This window comes from Arvicanthis niloticus, chromosome 16 (assembly GCF_011762505.2).
Source record: "Arvicanthis niloticus isolate mArvNil1 chromosome 16, mArvNil1.pat.X, whole genome shotgun sequence".
Classification (NCBI taxonomy): Eukaryota; Metazoa; Chordata; class Mammalia; order Rodentia; family Muridae; genus Arvicanthis; species Arvicanthis niloticus.
This window is the reverse complement of record NC_047673.1, coordinates 65,346,723-65,367,149: the sequence shown is the minus strand read 5'-3', so window position 1 is coordinate 65,367,149 and position 20,427 is coordinate 65,346,723. Positions and strand designations below refer to the sequence as shown.

The window sequence follows — 20,427 nt, the reverse complement described above, 5'->3', positions numbered from 1 at the left end:
ATTTGTTTCATCCACTGATTCTTGCGATATGTATCCGTATATTTTTCCTTTTACTATGGACTAATCTCCCATTATAGAACTGTACCACATATGATGGTTAATTTTAGTTATGACTTTGACATAATTTAGAATTATCTGGGAAGAGAGTCTCAACAACTCATTGCATAGATTATGTTGGCTTGTGGGCATGTCTGTGGGGAATTGTCTTGATCTCTCCAGTTGATGTGGGAAGTCAGCCTGAAAGTGGGAGGCACCATTGCCCAAGTTTTAGAACTGGACTATCTCAGAGCAGAACAAACTAGCTGACACTACACATGCATTCATTTCTTTATCTCTGCTCTTGACCATGAGTATGAATAGCTGCTTCAAAATGGGGCTTCAATGGCATCCCTGCCGGGGGCTGCACTGACATCCCTGCTGGGGGCTGCACTGGCATCCCTACCCGGAGCTGCACTGGCATCCCTGCTGGGGAATGGACTGTGGTCTTGAATGGTGAGCTAAAGTAAATCTCTTTCTCCTAAGTTGCAACCCTCAAGCATGTTTTTAAAAATCATAGCAACAAATATGACACTAGGACACCACATGTATTATCGACTTGTTGGTTGGCAGGTATTTTGGTGGTTTCTACATTTTTACTAACATGACCTCTGATGAACATTTATTTGTAAACATTTTTTTGGTGGACATATGCTTTCATTTCTCATGGTTTTATATATATATATATATATTATTGATAATTCTATTACATTTGGTAATTCCATGGTTAGCAATTTGAGGAACTGCCAAAGTATTCTTCCATGATGAAGCTGAACACTGCAACCACAGGATACCAAGGCTGCAATTTCTCTGTGTTCCCATAGATCCCTATTATGGTCTGTGTTCTTTTGTTCCAGGCATCCTGATGGATCACAGGTGTAATTGTCACACTGTGGATTTCATTAACACTGTCTAGTATTAGTGACCGGCCTTTCAATTTGCTCTCTAGATATTGATATATCTTCCCTAGCAAAGAAATTATCTTTGCACAGTTTTAATTGGGCTATGTGTCTTGTTATTATTGGCTATGAGCTTTTATATCCTGAATATCAGCTCATTATAACAGATTTTGAGATTTGTTTTTCTTGTGTGAGCTGACTTTTCACTTTCTTGCTGGTCTCATTCTCCAAATGTGAGGTTTTAGCTCTCTTGAAGCTGGGTATATTTATGTTTTTTCATTTGTTGTTTACATTTATGATATACAACATTTCTGCTTCATTCAACCAGGTGAACACTTAAGTGAAAAGAAAAAAATTCAAAAGATGCCATTTTTTTCTGTTTTTTTCTCAAACAAGAAACTGTTATTTATTAAAATTTCCATGGATTGCAAAATGTTCCAAAATAAGTTTCTTCAAAATAGTTAGTCAATTGATTCTCAGAAGAAAGTCATTTCATAAGAAATATTGATTTATTTCTAACATGCATTTTTATTCCTCTCTCTCTGTCTCTCTCTCTCTGTGTCTCTTTGTCTCTCTGTCTCTTTGTTTCTCTGTCTTTCTGTCTGTCTGTCTTTCCTATATTGCAGTTTTAACCTGTGCTAGGCAAGTGCTTTCCCCCTAAGTTTACATTGCCAACCTCCTTTTACTTTTTGGGGATAGAGTCTCACTATGTAGCTCAAGCTGGCCCAAAATGTGATCCCTCTGCCTTAGCCTCCCAAGTAGCCAGGGTTATCAATATATGCCACCATGCTGCTCTATCATTTTCTGTCATTAGATGTTTTATTTCCATGTTCCCTATGGAGGATATTGGCAGAGTTTTGCTTCTGTTTTGAAGGTTCTCCCTTAATTTTGTAATTTTCCTCCTCTCTTATTTAGTATGAGGTCACAACTATTTGCACTTCATATTTTGCAATTTCTAGCTATAATTTAAAATCGACAGTACATTTTTTAAGTTGCCCAGACTGACCTTGAACTCCCATGTTCAATTGGTCCTTGCACCACAGTGTCCACAGTGCTAGGAGAACCAGTTGCATGCGAAGCATACTTGGTTGTTGACAGTAAATTCAACCCAGTCAGATCTCTCAGAAGAAATCAGCTACGCAAGAGTTGTGCTGTGGTTTCCGGAAAGTCAAGTGTCCCAAGGAGACACACAGTAGTGGAAGGATCTGGACCATTGTCCAGAACACTGATCTAGGGCCAGTGGTCAGTGGTTTGGCCTTTGTCTTTACAATGCTGGGAATGAGATGAGAAGCACAGGCTTTTGAGGGCTCCTGCTTCCAGTGTAGAGACCTCTTACTCCTTCATCTAGAGTGCAGGAAGGTGCATTTTCATTCACTGCAAGCCACCTCTCAATGCCAATGGGCATTATGCACTTCAAGATCACTAAGGGGCTCTGCAGATTACTAAATGGCTCTGACTGTTCTCGATAGTGCATTAGAGAAATGAATAAGGTAGTGGCATTAGAGCATAATTAAATTCAACTCATGAGTCTAGCACTATGGTCATGCCTTTTAAGCAAGTTTCCTCTAAGAAGGTATTGCTGTCTCTTTAAATCTGTTCCCGGGAGCAGATGATGCTCTCCATCTATGCACCTTGCTAGTGTAGGTTGTCCTGAGTGTTGTCCCATCATTATTTTTGGTGACAGCAACAGTTCTGCTAAGTACTGACCTTGGGAATCCCCTGGAGATAGGGCAAAGAAAGAAAGATAAGAATACATTATGTAGCTCCAGGGTGGCTCAGCTTGGCATTTGAAGAATGATCTAAATAGAACTTTGCTTGTATTTATTTAATTTCTTTCTCCTAAGAAGGCCAAAGAACCCTATAAATGCCATTAGCATCATCTGTGCATCTCCAGCACCACCCAAAAGCTCCATTTTTCTTTCTTTTCCTTTTTATTGTTTTGAGACAGGATTTCACTGTGTATCACAGGCTGGAATCAATCTTGCTGTCCTGCTACTTCAGCTCTTGAGAGCTGCCACCCTGCTAGGCTAAGAGAAGGCATTTGGATGTTCCTAGTCACTGATACTTGCCACCTCTGGGTGCCCATGCTCTTCCAGCTTTTTACTGAAGTAAAATGTATGGCTGAAACTATTTTATCAAGAGTCTGGGAAGAAAGGAACTCAGCTCCCTAGCATCCTCTCACATGTCAGGTGACCAAAGGCTTTGTTCTATGTTTAACCCCAGCATACTCCTGTGGTGGGTTTTATTACCTTCATCTGCTTTGAATGACATCACTGAGGCCAGTGGGGTAGAGTTGTGTAGCTCTTATACGGGAGAATTGGGTCAAGTCTTGGTCTTGCTTCCTCTTACACACTCACACTGCCGTGAAGAGGCAGCTATGAAGAGTTCGAGCTTAGGATACCAGGAAAGTGGAATCATATGTCCCTGAAGTAGGTGACCTCAGCTTCTTCCTACTTCACACAATAGTGTGTGTGTGTGTGTGTGTGTGCTTGCTTTTCCCTATAAGGCCTTAAGACATATTTCTCAATAACTCTGCAGAGTTTTTAGGACAGAGGGCGACTCTCTGGAAAAGGACTTTTTTTTTTTTTTTTTTTTTTTACAGAGGAGGGTAAGCATGGCAGAATTTTCTTGCAAATCAGATTTACTAAGAATTGCTAACAGTGGGAGCAGAAGCTGTCCTTGACTCTTTTTCCTACTTGTGGAGCCCTTTTCCTCCTACTTGGTTGCCTCATCCAGCCTTGATGTGATGGGATGTTCCTGGTCTTACTGTAGCTGTTCGTTTGACGTTCCTGGGAGGCCTGCTCTTTCCTAAAAGGGAGGGTAGAAGGGCTGGATCGGGGGAAAAGGGGAGGTGGAGGAAAAGACTCAGGGGAGAGGAGTGAGGAGAACCTGTGGCAGGGATGCAATATATGAGAGAAGAATGGAAAAGTAAAAAAAAAGAAAAAATAAAGGATTGTTAGAGATGGCACTTCTGGGACTTGTCATTCTTTACAAAAGGATCTGAGATAAGAATGCCCAGGAAAGGTGAGGATCCATGAATATGGTCAAAATGGTGGTTTAGAATTGCTCTCTCCTTCCTTCCTTCCCTCTTTCCCTTCTTCCATCATCCTTCCCTCCCTACCTCCCTCTCTCCCTTCCTCCCTCATTCCCTCCCTCCCTCCCTTTCTTCCTTCCTTCCTCTTTCTGTGATGAGGTCTCCCAAACCTTCTGTGATAAGACTTGCCTTAAACCCATGATCCTCCTGTCTTAGCATCCCAAGTTATGGTGTGTTACACATGTGTGCACAGCAATTCCAAAATCAAATCTATTTTCAATGTACCTTTACTAATCTGTTTCTTTTAACAAACACCAGACCCATGGTAGGCAAGCAGTGTACCACCAAGCCACATTCCCAGCTCCCTGATAGTTTGTTGGTGGGGAAAAGATTTTTCTTCCATTAAGCCACTAAGGTTTAAGGGTTTATCTGTTACCACAACACAGCTTGCCTGTCCTGAAGGATGCAATGATATATTGAAAGGATCACATGTTCTTTCCTTTCTCAATGTCTTCCTTCAACCCTCGTAAGGGTCATAGCTAACATGCTAGGGACAAAAGATAAGCTAATCAGGGATTCAGACTTAGAGAAAACTCCACTTTTATGCCCAGATTAGATGAAGAATAGTATTATAGAAATGGGAGTGGACAAGAAGAGCAAGGACTAGTGAAATTGTTTGAAGGGGAAGTCATCTGTCAAGAGTCTTCTTGTCTTTCTGTACAGTTCCTCTTCTTTCCAGGTACAGGGATGAGGATATTTAGACAGACTCAGTCTTATGCCCTACTCTCAATCAAGGTATGACAGAGAATTTCTTTTTTTTTTTCAGTAGGAGGTATTTATATATTTATACATATATATGTAACAACAGTAATCAAAGTCAAAGGGATTGTGAATTTGAGAGGCAGTAAGGGGGATATGAAAGGGATCAGAGGGAAGAGGAAAATTATGTAACTATATATATATATTTTTTTTTAGATATTTTATTTACACTTCAGATGCCATCCCCTTTCCCCATTCCCCCCCCACCCCCCTTGGAAAACCCCTATCACATGCCCCCTTTTCCTTTTTGCATTTATACATTTTTTTTTAAATAATGTTAATCATAAGCGTTATAAGTTTGGAATTGTTCAATCAGAGGTGTAACCCACTGACCGACCTAGATATAATAACAATCTTTGACTGGTGGAGATACATGAATATCTGCCTCCTTGTCTCCCCCCTCTTTCTCTCGTTCATCACCTAGCTTCTCCTATCCTTCTTCTCCTCCTCTTCTTACTCCTTTTCTTGCTCCCAGTACTCCTCCTACCTTAGCTCTTCCTACACATCACCCTTACTGTTAAAATGAAACTTTTCTCTCAAAATACAATTAGAGCATAATTATGCCAATTTGTACCAGTGAGGTACAAGATAGTCCTAATATCCAGTCCATCATTTTGTTGACTAACCAGCACCTCTGTCATCTATCCTAACTAAAACATTTAGTTCTGAACCTGGCTTTAGGATGAATGTCAGCTGACTACCATCCACTCAAATCTTTTCTCTTACTGTAAATAGCTATAAGTTTTCAACCCCGTCAGAAATCCAGAATGACTGAGTTAACTATAATTGTGGGAAGCACAAAGCATAGCTTCTAAAACTTAGCCAATTTATAGAGACCTCTGAACACCTGAAAAGCCCCTATACTACCGAACGTTGGAGCATCAAATCTTCAGCCTTCTGGCCCAGAATCATCTGACAGACCTTGGTGATGCAGGATTATTAAGGACTGATTACTCTGTCTAGGCAGATATAATCAGTCGACTATTCTGCATGTGTGTCCTTTTCTGGACAGTAATTTGTCTGTAGATGGAGAGAGGCAATTCTTGCCTAGTGGCTGTTACCACACAACTGGAGTAACTCCAAGGATGCTCAATTTCTTCTTAGAATCCACGACAGGAAGCTGTCAGGAGCAGACAGGTCTCTAATCAATATGAACATTAATATATAAATATTTGTAGCATCAGTTCTATGGACTTCTGATGTTTTGAAAACCAACTATCCATGTAAGGTAACCTGGACTGTTTTCTGTTAACTCCTCTCAGCTATTTCTAAGTAAAATATGGAAAGCACCCTAACAATAAACTCAAAAATATGAATTTGCTATAGTTCCTTAACTCATAGGTTAACCATCCCAAATCAGTTAAAAAAGTTAAAAAAGGGCTGGGTCTAGGCATTGTATTCCTAAATGTGTTATACAGGCACAATGCCCATGAGTGTATCAATATTCATCTCATTTTTATATTAATAAGAGGCTCGTACCAATGAAAACCTTAAATTTGAGATCAAAGTAAATTTTGTACCATTTAAGAATTTATAAATTCATCTTGGTAATAAGTATACAGATTTCTACCAGTAGGTTATGGCTATGCAGTAAGTCCTAGCTAATCCCCCCTGTTCCAACAAAACCACTACTTGTCCCTAGAAAGACAGACCATTATTAACCACATTAGTCCCCAAGCTCAGGGAATAGGGGCGCTGACTCTTCTTTAACTTCTTCAAGCTGATTAAGGGCGTTGAGATTTTAGAAGAGGGGTGGGGGGGAGAGTAAGTCTTCACTGAATCCAGATGGAATTCCAGGACATCAGAGGTTTGGGCAGGTCTGCTCAGTATGCTTGATGAGTAGATACACCAAGGCTGTGTATTCTGCAATATACCATTCTCAGAACAAGTTTTAGTATCAAGAGAAAAAAAAAAAAATTCCACCCCCAGGGCGCTGACATTTTTTTTTTAAAGATGTTGGTTCTGAAGACTTTTTTTTTTCCCCCGCTTCTTAATATTGGTTATAGTATTTACGTTTCAGATTTTATCCCCTTAGCCTACTTCCTCCCACCACCCAGAAACCTATCCCATCCCCCTCCTCATGCTTCTATGAGGCAGTGACCACACCTACCCCCCTCACTATCCCCTCCCCGCCCTCACATCCCCCCCCCACTGTGTGTTCATTCATTCATTTTTCATTCATTTTTTTTAATGGGACCAAGAAACTCCTCTCCCACCTATGTCTGACAGGGCCATCCTCCCCTACATATACCTCTGGAGTCTTGGGTCCCTCCTTATGTGTTCCCAGGCTGGTGGTTTAGACCCTGGGGGGCTTTGGTTGTTTGGTATTGTTGCTTTCCACCTGGGGTCAATAACCCTTTCTGCTCCTTCAGTCCTCTCACTAAGTTCTCCATTGGGAAACCCCTGATCATATCAGTGGTTAATTGTGAACATTGTCCTCTGAGTGTTTTAGTCTTTGGCTGACCTCTAAGGAGACAGCTATATCATGTTCCTCACATTATGCACTTCCAGCCATCCACAATAGTATTTAGATTAGGTGGCTGTACATGGGGTGAATACCCAGGTGGAAAGGTCTCCTGATGGCCCCTCCTTCAGTTTCTGTTCCATGTTTTGTTTCCCTATTTGCTTCCTTGAGCATTTTTATTTCTCGTTCTAAGTAGAACTGAGGCATCCCCTCTTGGTCTTCCTTCTTCATGAGCTTCATGTGGCCTGTGGGTTGAGTCTTCGATAATCCAAGCTTCTGGGCTAACATCCGTGGAGATATGTTTGTGTAACTCTCTTCTTTTGGGGTTTTTGGAAGATTACTTTCTTGCTTTTTCTAGGTTGTAGTTTCCCTCCTTGTGTTGGAGTTTTCCACCAATTATTCTTTGAAGTGCTGGATTTGTGTTGAGATACTGTGTAAATTTGGATTTGTCATGGAATATTTTGTTTTCTCCATCAATAATGATTGACAGTTTTGCTGGGTATAGTAGACTGGGCTGGCATTTGTGTTCTCTTAGGGTCTGTATGATATCGGTCCAGGATCTTCTGGCTTTTATGGTCTCTGGTGAGAAGTCTGGTGTAATTCTTATAGGTCTGCCTTTATATGTTACTTTGCCTTTTTCCCTTACTGCTTTTAGTATTTTTCCTTTGTTTTGTACATTTGATGTTTTGACTATTATATGGCGGGAAGTATTTCTTTTCTGGTCTAAACTATTTGGAGTTCTGTAAGCTTCTTGTATATTTATGGACATCTCTTTCTTTAGGTTAGGGAAGTTTTCCTCTATAATTTTGTTGAGGATATTTACTGGTCCTTTTAGTTGGGAGTCTTCCCCCTCATCTATACCTATTATCCTTAGGTTTGGCCTTCTCATTGTGTCTTGGATTTCTTGTATATTTTGGGTTAGTAGCTTTTTGTATTTTGCATTTTCTTTGACAGTTGTGTCAATGTTTTCCATGGTATCTTCTGCACATGAGATTCTCTCTTCCATCTCTTGTATTCTGTTGGTGATACTTGTGTCTATGACTCCTGATCTTTTTTTTAGGTTTTCTATCTCCAGGGTATTGTCTCTTTGTGATTTCTTTATTGTTTCTACTTCCATTTTTAGATCCTGCATGGTTCTGTTTAATTCCTTTTCCCGTTTGGTTGCATTTTCTTGAAATTCCTTAAGGGATTTTTGTGTTTCCTCTTTAAGGGTTTCTATCTGTCTACCAGTGCTCTCCTTAAGTTCTTTGAGAGTGTTATTTATGTCTTTCTTAAAGCCCTCTATCATCATCATGAGAAGTGATTTTAATTCTGATTCCTGCTTTTCTGGTGTGATGGGGTGTTCAGGGCTTGCTCTGATGGGGGAGCTGGGTTCTGATGATGCCATGTAACTTTGGTTTCTGTTGCTTACATTCTTGCTCTTGCCTTTTGCCATCTGGTTAACTCTAGTGCTGCCTGTACTTGCTGTCTCTGACTGCAGCCTGTCTTTCTAGTTATCTAGCTTGTGTCTGATCTCCTAGGGGTCCAGATGTCTCTGTGATCTTTTCCAGCTGCACTGATTATAGTGGTACCTCTAGGATGCCTCAGGATATGGTGCCTCCAAGGTAGTAGTCCAGCTAGGTGTCTGCTGTTCTGGGTGCAATGTCTCCTCTAGAATATCTCAGGAAACGTTGTCTGAAGCTCTGAGTTCATTTGTTCCTCTGTGGATCTGGATTGAGTGGAACTTCCAGTATGTCTCAGGTGGAATCCCGGGTCCACACAACAGCAGACCTGGCAGAGGTCTGATCTAGGCCTCAGATCTGAGAACTAGTTTCTAAGACACTGTCCAAATTAGAGCGCCTGGGATCCCTGCTTCCTCTGGGTTCTTGGATGTTGGAGGCAGAGCTGCCACCCAAGGTCTGCTCAGTGCTCTGGCCCAGACCGGAAGGAACCAGTGTTCCAGGCTGGGAGTGACTCCTGGGTCCGACAGAGAATTTCTTATGGGCAGCTCTGACACAGAAATGCAGGGGATTGTTTGAATAATATCTCGAGGCCTCAGGAAAGATGTTCTTATTTCTTTGATTGGTCTTGGAGGAGGGACAGGAAGTTGAGGAAATGTTTGGGGGGTTTTGTTTCTTTGGTCTTCTAGTGTCCTTGACCCAAAGCCTTAAGCATGCCACTGAATTATAATTTGCTGTATCCTCTTCTCAATCTGAATAGATATGTTTATTAGTGTGTTGTGTTGAAAAACTTTCTCATGCTGAGTTATCCTTGCATTCTTGACATAGCTTTTATATAGTGGTGTTGGCATTGACAAAGGTTTTACTTGGTATACACTACATTTAAAGGACCAACATTCTAATTATTTTTATTGCAAGATTCAAGGGGAGCTGATTTATTCTGTGCACTTCTTGACTTATCCTTGTCTGACTTTTAGTCAGGCCGTTTGTCATTGGCTGCCTTACTTTCTCTGTCTTCCTGCTTTCTCAAGTGGCTGCTCTAGATAGGGCTGTCCTATACCTTGTACTCTGAACAAAAAGGAATGGCTACAGTGAGGGTCTAGAATGTTTCTGAAAGGCCAGTGTGCTGAATCATTGGCTCCCAATTTTGACACCATTGAGAGATGCCAAACTGTGAGAGGTGAAGACACATGTAAGGTCTTCAGATTACTGAGATTGTGTCCTTGGAGGGTATGAATAGTCTTCAAGATTTTTCCTCTTTGTGACTTCATGTGGCCTGGTGAGTGGCTATATTATCATGATCTTCTGTCATGAGGTATTATCACACAGGCCGTAGAGCAAAGCACCAAGGTGTGTGAGCTGGAAACTCTCAAATGTAAGTCTTTCCTTTCTATTAGTTGATCATCTTAAGCATTTATCGTAATAACAAAAAGTTAACTTCCTGGGGAAAGCATTTTAACAACAACGCATTAAAGTGGTTAAAGATGGGTGCAGAGAGACTAGTTAGTCCATTTAAGGGCTTGAGGTAAGAGATGGCAGAGGCTTTGGCTAGGAGGCAGCACAGTGGGTAGAATTGAATTGTCTTTTGTTAAAACAGTTATTTTGACAATTTTATAGACGTATGTAATGCATTCTGATGACACACTCACCGATTCTTCTAGTATTTCTATCACAAATCACAAGTCACCTCCGTCTTCCTAACAAACCCTCTTCCACTGCCATCTATTTTTGTTTTATGATACACAGAGTTCCACTACAGTCACCATGTAAGCACTGGAGTGGGGCTAGCCACTGGAACATGGGCAGCTCACCCATGCACCCTCCCCAGTGGTCAGTCTTCAACTTCCAATGTCTCTCAGGAGGGACAGGGAAAATCGAATTAGCTTGGTGTGGTATTTATTTTGAGATTGCTAATAAGACATTGTAATTGCTTCTGTAGATGTGAAATGAAAAGAGATTAGAGGTGGGAAACTGAGACAGGAATCATTTAAGGGCTGTGTGGGGGGGGAGGGGGGAAACTGGTTCTGTTTTGGATCCACTTCAACAGGAATAGTTAGTTTTCAGAGATGTACAGCAAGCAGGTAGGAATAAGAGCTTGGTGTAAAAACTCAGTTTATTTATGGCGTTTTAAGCTATAGGACTTGCCAGGCATGGTGGTGCACACGTAAGGAATAGAAGCAGGAAGATCACACGTTTGAAGTCAGCCTGAGCTACAAAATGAGTTGCAGGCTAGCTTGGGCTTCACGGTGAAATACCGAGAGCCCAACTAAAGCAAAGCAAAGCAAAACAGCAAAACCTATACCAAACCTAAACGAAAAACTCCCTGAACGGATAGCTGGAAGGGACAAAGAAAGTGAGCCCACAGGCTCTAAGGAACGTCTCAGCTACTTCCGAGCTTTCCATGGTTTTTGTTGTGGACTCAATGATTTGTCATTCAGAACACTTTGCGTGTGTCCATTCAGAAACTTGTCAGACATAGTACAGGAGCTTACAGAACATAGGGTGAGGCAGGTAGTGAGCAGCTCTTTCTGAGGAAGGTTCTGTGGGATCAGCAGGGATGCCTATGGGCCCCTTTCCTGAGCCTTCTCCACCAGCAGCAGCTCAGCAGGGAGGCTTCAGTCTTTCCTCATGAAAAGTCTCCTAATGCTCTGATGTGGTCTGGGGTAGAACCACTTCAGCCATGATTAAGAGTGTATCTTGTGCTTCTGTGAGAGAGAGAGAAGTGGGTTTCAGGATAAGTATCACATATCAGTTCCAGAAAGGAGGAAAGCCTTAAGCCAAGATACTTCTTGGGTCCTTGATGTCATATCCCTTTCCAGGAAGGGATTGATAATCAGTGGCAGCACGTGTGATGATTCCCTACTTGTGCTCAGCTTCTTCTCAACACACAGCACTCTAGGTAACTCAACAAAAAATAGGAGTAAAGGCTTTTTTTTTGTCAGACAGGAGATAGATTTCTGATCAAGAGTTCTGGTGTTTGCAAAGCTCAGTGACACATGCTCAGCCTTTCAATAAGATAACTAAATAAAAGACTAACTCCAGGCACTCGGTTAGCTGCTTGGGGAGGATGCAGCAGATGGCTGCGGGGTAGACTAAGTACTTTGAAAAATATTTTTCAGGAATCTAGTTAATAGACTCTGTCCATCAAAAGTAAATGATATTTTCCTGCTCAGATTGGAGAACTTATTCCTGGCATTACCTATGTCTCAGTTAATTTTCTATTGCCGTGATAAGATGGTATGACCAATAAAGAGTTAAATTTGGGCTTATGGTTTCAGAAGGTTGAAGTCCATGATAGCAGAGTATGGCTTGGTGGTAGAAATAGCTGAAAGCTTGTATTTTGATCAACAAGTAGGAGGCTGTGTGTGTGTGTGTGTGTGTGTGTGTGTGTATGTGTATGTGTGTGTGTGTGTGTGTGTATGTGTTGGGGATGGCATGGGTCTTTGAAATTTGAAAGAAAGCCTGTCTCCTCTCCTTCCCCCCCCACCCCCCCAGAGACACAACTCTTCCAACAAGGCCACATCTCCTAGTTCTTACCAAATAGTTCTACAAACAGGGACCAAGTATTCAAAGACATGGACTTTTGGGAACCATTCTCATTTAAATCACCACCACTCACAAGGAGAAAAAGAATGTTCTTAGAGCATAATATGTAAGGAGAATTAGAAAATGTCCATCCCTAATGAAGCAGAGTAAAAGGTGGAAACATTATGGGATACTTAGAGACGCTTAATCTATGTTGCAAAGCTAAGGTGTTCAAGACAAAGGTTGCTGTATCATCGGTTAACCAGTCACAACATCCTATGTTAATAGTGACCTTGGATAATATTTCAAGTTCTTAGACATTATAAACTAAATTAGGCACACATTTCAAAATAGTTTTTACAACAAGTATAGGTATGCTAGGTAATTCCTGTCCCTTCGATGTTTTTCCTTTTGCTATTTTTACATCGGGAAGGAAATGAATATAAATTCATTAGTGCTGTTGCTTATCAGCTGGAAGAGCTAAGGACTGTTTATGAGTAAAATTTGTAAGCCAGAGGAAATCACAGGAAAGGAGACTAAAATAACAAGTGAGTCTTAGATTTGAAATGATGAGAAATGTCTTACTCTGACTCTACAGGATCCGCATCCTCTGAGGGAGCAACTGTAGATGAGTAAAGCTAGCCAGTAGTGACAGTGTCTGCAGCTTCTGCCATGTCCACCACACCCTCATTCCTGATAGCTGATCATCAAAGCTAAACAGGCCCTCTCTTTCCACGTGAGGATTTCTTTGCTACCCACAAAGTCCTAAATGAACTCAGTGGGAGAACTTACTACAAGCTCATCTGTCATCTTAAATATTTCATGCCAATCTAATCCCACTTTAAGTTAAAAGCATTTTAAGTCCTTATGGGAAAAGAGGAATGCTTCACTTTCTTCTGGGCCATGGCACTTTATTGTCAGATAACTGGAAATTGGAAGAAACTTCTGTGGTCACCCAAACCAGCAAATCCTTAGAGTAATAAAAATCCTTCAGTGAGCTTTAGAAGAGGCCATTCAGCTCTCCTCAGATTGCTTCAAACTCGCTTCCCGATTCAGCCCATTAGAACACCTCTGGTTATTGGAAGTATGTCTCCATGTTGTGCTGTAACCTAGCTTCCTGACATATCCACCAATTACATTTAAGTTTTCCCTCTGGGATTTGAAAGACTATGTTTGAATCCTTTTCCATCTGAGAGTTCTTTAATGTACATGACAGCTATTAGGAATCACTAAGCCCCTTTTTTTTTGGACTAAAAATCTGTTTCTTTAGGCCATCAGTGTCTTTGAGCACCATCCTTACTGAGTGTCCCCTGATTTGCTGAGTTGTTTTTTCAGAGAATACTCATCTTGCTCTTGATGTGTCCCTAGACTGGGCTAGGCACCAGGGTGCAATAAGACAGAGTACAAGCTAGGAGTTCATCTTGGCAGGGCATGTCCTTAGCACTCGACACCTTTAACATTCTAGATTCTTCTATATAGGGCGGTATCAATCACATTTGCTTGGTCTTTGTTTCAACACAACTATTTTTTTCTAGTAATACAGTTATATTATGTTATGAGGGGAAGATGTGTGGTTCTTTTGAATATTAGTTTCATTTTAAATACAAAGAAAACCAACAGACAACTATTCTTTCCACTGATGTTCAATCATTATGTTCCCCATCCTGTACTTTGCATTAATTTAGTCTCCCTCCACTACTGCAGCCTGTTTTGGCTGCTATGACAAAACTACCACAAACTGGGTAGCTTATAAACAAGAAATCATTCACAGTTCTGTTGGGAGGAATGTTCTAGATCAAGATGCTGGTAGATTCAGTGAGATACCAGGTTTGGCATGGAAAGCGTAAGTTATGTTTCAGCCCAGCTCTCCCAGATGTGTAACATCAAGAAAGTAGACACATCATCAAATCCCAGTTTCTCTCTTCCCAAATGGAGTCCTAACCTCTCCCTGTCCATCTCTGTGCCACTGTAATCATGGTTTTCTTTACTTTGAACATCCGGGTTTGTTCTTTGCTAAGAATTAGGAAACCAAACGAGCTGAGAATGCTTGGTGCTTCCTTACCTTTAGGGCCACCTGCCCGTCAAGCCAGTGCTGAGCTCTGACATCACTTGATGAGAGCCCGGGGGTGGCCTGCTGTAGTCATGCTCTGGTGTCCCTCATGTACACTTCTTCTTTCTTGCTGTATAGTTGCTACCTCCTCATTGTCACGTACTGAGCGTGACACACTCTCTGTTGGACTTAATAGTCTTGATGACATATTGAGGAGACATAGCAGCTCCTAGCATCTTCCCAGAGGAAACAATGGTAAATTTCTAGGCCACTGTTTCTCTTGTTCCAGACAACATCATCAGTGTAGACTGTCTTCCCAAGCTTGACTTACCAGGCACTACTTGCATCCCTCAAAAGCCTGTGCACTTGCAGTATGGTCGCCAGCATTGAGCTGTTGCGAGGTGGTGGAGCCTGTGAGAGGAATGGAACACTGAGACAGAGGTCTGAGTCATTGAGGGTGTGACCTCGGGAGCCCAGGCCTTCCCTCATTGATTCATTTCACCCCTGAGACACGAGTGGCTCTGCAGGCTTTACACTGTCTCTATGATGTATTTCTCCACCATAGGACTAAAAGCAAAAGTGTCAACTGATTCTAGACTTGAACCTCTGAAGTCAGGAACACACTCAGGCATTTTCTCTTTCCAAGCTGATGCACATAGACATTTGACATTTGTTATAGTGATAGAAAACTGACAAATGCATCTCAGATTAGAGACTTTTTTTTCACAGAAGAACAAAAAGCAAGGCCTAGAATATGAACTCTATTTTATAGTTGAAAAAAAACTGAAGATGAGGCTGGTCAAGCTGTTTTCTTGCTGTTCCCATGACTTAAGCATAGGAGTCAAAGGCAAAGCCTTTGGAAGCATTCCCTAGTGCGGTGTTATTAAATCTCAATACTTTCTCAGTTGTATCCTGAACATCACTCAAAGTCTTATTCGTAACATGTATTCAAGTATTATGCACTAACAGAAAGTGGCCAGCATTTTAAAACTGGATAATTTTGGAATTACTTTAAGTTAGAATTTAAACATCTCAGCAGGAAAGAGAAAGAAACAGACACACAATAAGGACAAATCCCAGTTTTAATTTCTCTTTTGTCTGAGGCTGGTGTGGATAATTAGCAGGAAAATGGCCTCAGAGTGGCCAAAGGGACTGCAGGAGTGGAGAATCATTCCACAATGAGTTTATTGTGCTAGAAATAATAGCAAGATGATTGTAGAGAAGCTATTTCTTTGAGATCTAAAGCCCCATGTCTTCTTTTCCTTATATCGCTTTTAAATCAATTATCCTGTAAACCCTCAATGGACTGCTGAGAACAGCATACTCTTTCACACACTTCTCCACTTTCTGCTTGCGCTGCCTCACTGTTTTTACATAGCAAATAGCCTCATATTAATAATGAGCTCTTTTCTCAAAAATCAAAATGCTCTATGTTACCATTTAATTAACGCCCAAAGCATCCCTCTGTGACATGGGTGTGTGGTGGAAAGGGCATCTGTTCCTTCACATGATGACACAGAGGAAGCCAGTCTGAAGGGCAGGTCAACAGTTTCTAGGATGGGGCTTGATGCTACTCAGCTGAGTTCAGTATCGTTGACTGTTGTTCTTTCCATGTGCCCAGAGGTTCACAGTGAACCTTGTTCATGGTCTCGCCCCATCGTTGAGTTCATAAGTAAATAGAGGTCTACTCTTTGTCAGACAGATCTTCCATGTGTGAGGCTGGAGCAGTGAATAGGAGAGGAAACGTCCATGGCATCATTGAACTTAAACTTTTCAAAAAGGAGAAAGACAAGAGTCATCTGTAAGCAAGCTGCAGTCATGTCACAAGAAACAGAGTCAACCAGTGTAAGAAACTAAAGGATTACGGGCAGGATGGGTTGTTTTATTTAGGGTTAACACAAAAAGCCACATTGAGGGGGTATTCTTTGAGATAAGAATGGAAGATGATATCAACATAGGCAGGAAGAACATTCCAGATAGGAGGAACAGCCAGTGCAAATGTCCTGTGGCACCAGAATATGGACTTTGTGCACTTATAATGCATAAAGATACAAGGAGACCCTGTGATTGGAGCAGAGTGGCCACGTGTGCTGGCTAGCTTTGGTCAACTGACACAAACTAGATTCATTTCAACTGAGGAATTGCCTAGATCAGTTTGACCTATGGCAACATCTGTGAGGCATTTTGGAGAAGTACCTAGCCCACTAGGAGTGATGCCATCCCTGGGCTGTACAGGAAAAGTAGCTGAGCAAGCCAGCAGAGGCCAGCCATTAAGCTGAGCTCCTCCAAGGTCTCTGTTCCAGTTTTCGCCTCCAGGTTCCTGACGTGAGTTTCTGCCTTGGCCTCCCTTGATGATGGAAAATATTCCTTTTCCTTCCCCAACTTGGTTCTGCTCACCATTTTATCACAGCAACAAAAGAAAACTATGACACCAGAAAATAAAACTCTGACGAAACCCAGAGGTGGCAGCAGCATATTCATGTAATTCTACCTGTCCAAAATTAAGGACACCCTTTATTTTGACTACTGGCTTAAGTCCTTTGGGAGGTGGTGAATAGAGAGATCACATAGCACTTACAGTTGAAGTGGCCACTCTGGCTGCTCTTTATGGGACTTATTGAGTGGGTTGATGGAAGGTATGGGAGAAAGGGGGGCATGTGTTTTTCCCAAACTTGATTGGCCATTCCTTGAAGATCAAAGCTACCTACTGGGTTTGATCAAATTCTTTGTAGAAAAGTAAGAATCTTTCATTCACAGTAAATAAATAAAACAACAAATACTTTCAGAATAAAAATGGATACCTGAGTCAGTGAATAATAACTTAGGATGCCTAAGCTCCCAGTTATTTTTTAAAAAATAGGTATTTATAAAAATAGGTGCTATTTCTAATATTTCAAAAATATTAACACAATTGAATTTCTTTCCCTTGGTGAAATCATTGAAGTTAGATTTAATTCCCTATTGAAGTTAGACATAAAGAAAAAGCTTTTAAATGTCTTTTGGGGGATTGATGAGGCTACAAGTAGGTCTTTTGCCTAGTGCTCAGAGGCATATAAAATGCACATTTAAGAATTTAATTTGTTTAACTAATATATTACAACATATATGGCTCATGGAGAAAATAGTAAAATTAATTTAAATGATGTCAGATGAGAATGTTAAAATCTAAGATACGGATGGATTTGGTGATATCCAGGCTATTTTCCCGAGTCTAAATCTGAAGAATGTGAGTCCTGGAAATTCTTAGGCGATAAATGTAATGTTACCTAGTGGCAGAGTTATGAGTTGTCTCCTGAATTGGATCTCCCTCCTTAGTTCTTTCCTGGCAACTGTAACTATCCTTACAGGCTCCTATGGGCCATTTCATTTAGGACAAACTGGTAAGCATGCCAAGCGCCTCATTCCATATCTATCCGTCTAAAGCCACACGAGTATCCAGACAGTAGAGAGAGCAAGGGGAAAGAAAGGAAGAGAGGCAGGGGGCTGAGGAGAGAGCAGCCCATTTCAGCCAGAGTAAGGATGCCAAGAACTATTAGAAGAGATTGGAAACAAAGAGAATTTTGTGGAACAATGGAAAGATTTGGGGGGAACTGTTGGAAAGTAGAAGGAGAATCAAACTTGGCTGTGGGTAACCTGGCTTGGGAAAATGTTTTTTTGAGTAACACCTGAAAGAGCCTGGGCGGGGCTGGAAAAGTGACAGATATTTGAATAGCCATCTTGATTACTGAGGTTTACCCTGCTTGGACAAGCAGCTCAGAGGGCACTGGCTAGCCAATTCTGATGCCACAGGTCTGTGATCCCAGCTACTTGAGAGGCTGAGGCAGGAGAATGTTTAATCTAAACTCTGTTTGGGCTAAATTGAGTTTAAGGCCAGCTTGGGTAGACACTGTCTCAAAAGTGAAAAAAAAAAAAAAAAAAAAAAAAAAGTGCTGGTAGAGAGGGTGGTGAAAGGGATACAGCTCATCGCCAGAGGCCCTAGGTTTAGTTTCACAAACACACAAAACCACACTGGCTAACTCATCTTCTATCCTCGGCCACAGAGGAAGCCTTCTCAGATTCTTATAACTTCCTAATGAAAGCTGGGTACATTTGACAAGGACAAATTTCCTCTTTAATGTCCTTCTAACCCTCGAGGAATTAGTAGCAGGAACCTGAAGAGCTCCTGGGGTTCAGGGGTAGCAGCAACCCCAGATCCTTTGTGATTCCGTGAATAGAGAACAAGGATTAAAGACAAGTTTCTCCTAGACCAGTAGGTTAAACCAGCCAGACATAAGCCATGGGCCTTCAATGTCACAGGTGGTGAGATTGTTCCCTTTTGGTCCAGGCCTCCAAATTCCTTCCCGGTTTTTCCAACTTATAAGGAGGCAGTGAAAGCCACGGGCAAACAGGAGAGGGATGAGGAGGGGGGCCTGCCGATGAGTCATTTGGTCCTGGTCATTGGTTTCAGTTCTGGGATATTCCAGCATCTCTCTGTGCTGTTACTTAAGCATAAGTATTATCAATCATTTGCTTCCCTAGTTCTGCCAGCAGGGTCGCTAGGAGCACGATGTAGACCTGCCAGCGGCAGGGGGGCTTATCCATCCATCCATTTACCTACCCACCCACCCATTCACACACCTACCCATCCACCCACCCTCCGCCAAGCCCTTCCTTAGCTCAGTTTGGCCCTCCAGGCCTTCGGCGGCGCGGGCAGGGCGCGGGAGCGTGGGCTGGCCAGCGCGGGGGACAGGGCCTGTGCTCCCGAGGAGCTGCGGGGTCGGGAGGCCGGGGACACCCAGGGGTGTGGCGGCGGCGGAGCCAAGCCCATCCGAGCCGGCACCTTCGGGCGTCCCAGCCCCACGTGACTGTCGCCTCCTCCCTCCTCCCAGTCGCGCGCGCACGGGCCGGGCGTCTCGACTCCCGCGCGCGCTCGACTGGTCCCAGTCCTCGGGAGGAGAAGCGGAGGAGGGAACGAGCGAGGCGGCCCGGGGGAGCGGGCGCGAGCGGCGGCTGCCGGGGCCGCCTGTGCACCGCAGCGAGGGTGGCGGTGGCCTGAGCAGCTCCGAGTGTGATGAGGCTGCCCTACCTTGCTGCTCCGCTCGCAGCCAGCTGACAGCGCCTGCTCTCAGCACGCCCGGAGGGGAGCCGCGGGGCCGTGACCTTGGCCGAGGAGGTAACCGGAGGGAGCGGGAGGGGAGGAGGTGGCGCCACCCGGAGTCCGCAGGACCCCCGGCCCCGCACCCGGTCCTCGCCCTGCGACGGCTGGAGCCATGGTCCCCAATGAGCGGCGCGCCCGGCCGGGCTGGGGCGCTGCGCACGCCGCGGTCCACGGTGCTGAAACTGCTGCCCGGTGTGGCCAGTGCCTTGATGGGGCAAGACAGCCTGCCATTTGCTGCCTCCAAGAGCCAGGGCCGAGCAGAGTGTGATGGGACCTAGATTTTTCTGCTTTTCTGGCCGATTGCTCCAGGCTTGTGCAGTTAGCTTGCTCTCTGAGGTGAGCCAGGTGATTGCCCAAGGCTTGTCTTCCCACCAGCCTGGGGTTGCCTGGACCTAATTTGGACGCTTTCTTCCAAAGATTAGTCAGGTTAGGCACAGATTTAGAACGCTGAGTGAGGTGGGAGCATAGAGGAGCCATGGGCTGGCAGTGAAGGCAGGTGAAAGTGGAAAAGCCTATGCCCAGGCTGTGTGAGGAACCCGAGGAATGGAAAGGAAACATGTGCAGGAGAACACTTGTGGGGAAGGGACCTCTGATGTGCCTGTCACGGGAAACTAGCAGGCTACTAGGAGAAAGTGGGCTGCTGTGGGTGTTGGCTTTCTGCCCCTTGGGCAGAACCGCATCAAGTGGAGCAGCAAGTATCCAGAGAGAGCTGTGGGTATTAGGGAAGTGCCAGCCTTGGGGTTTTAAAGTGAGTACCTAATACTTTTTAAAAGAGAGTATTCACAAAATGAAGTCCACAAAAACCTTAGCCAGCTGACTATTTCTAACGGGAAGGTTGTCTCTTGAAATTTACTGGGGCTATTACAGATGTAAACTCCTTCCGTTTTTTCTTTTTCTTTTTCTAAAACATCCATGTCCTGTGTTGTCCAGTCAAACCAGGAATGAAAGAATTCTCCCCTTGAATTGGGTACTGTGAACATGAAGATGAGTGTGTTTGTGTGTGTTTGTGTGTGTGTGGGGGTCT

At 43.0% G+C, this 20,427-nt stretch overlaps 2 protein-coding genes across 11 annotated transcripts in view; one reads left to right on the top strand and one right to left on the bottom strand.

Moving 5' to 3' along the window:
* Positions 1–6,951: 6,951 nt before the first annotated feature.
* On the bottom strand, positions 6,952–20,317 carry LOC143434583 (uncharacterized). Its single transcript, XM_076913743.1, has 4 exons — positions 20,269–20,317; positions 18,888–19,637; positions 14,598–14,677; positions 6,952–11,396 (listed from the first exon to the last, which is right to left on the bottom strand). Exons 1-3 carry the CDS (start codon positions 20,315–20,317, stop codon positions 14,604–14,606), a joined length of 873 nt encoding a protein of 290 aa, XP_076769858.1. The 3' UTR covers positions 6,952–11,396; positions 14,598–14,603.
* Rgs7 (regulator of G protein signaling 7) overlaps positions 19,148–20,427 on the top strand; it is a 397,792-nt gene continuing 396,512 nt past the window's right edge. For 6 of the 10 annotated variants that reach the window (XM_034520565.2, XM_034520564.2, XM_076914545.1 and 3 more), the window contains exon 1: positions 19,193–19,418. The gene's annotated coding sequence lies outside the window, so the exon portion shown is untranslated. Of the gene's footprint in view, positions 19,419–20,427 lie in introns of all 10 variants that reach the window. The other 4 variants (XM_076914544.1, XM_076914546.1, XM_076914548.1 and 1 more) reach the window with 3 other exon arrangements.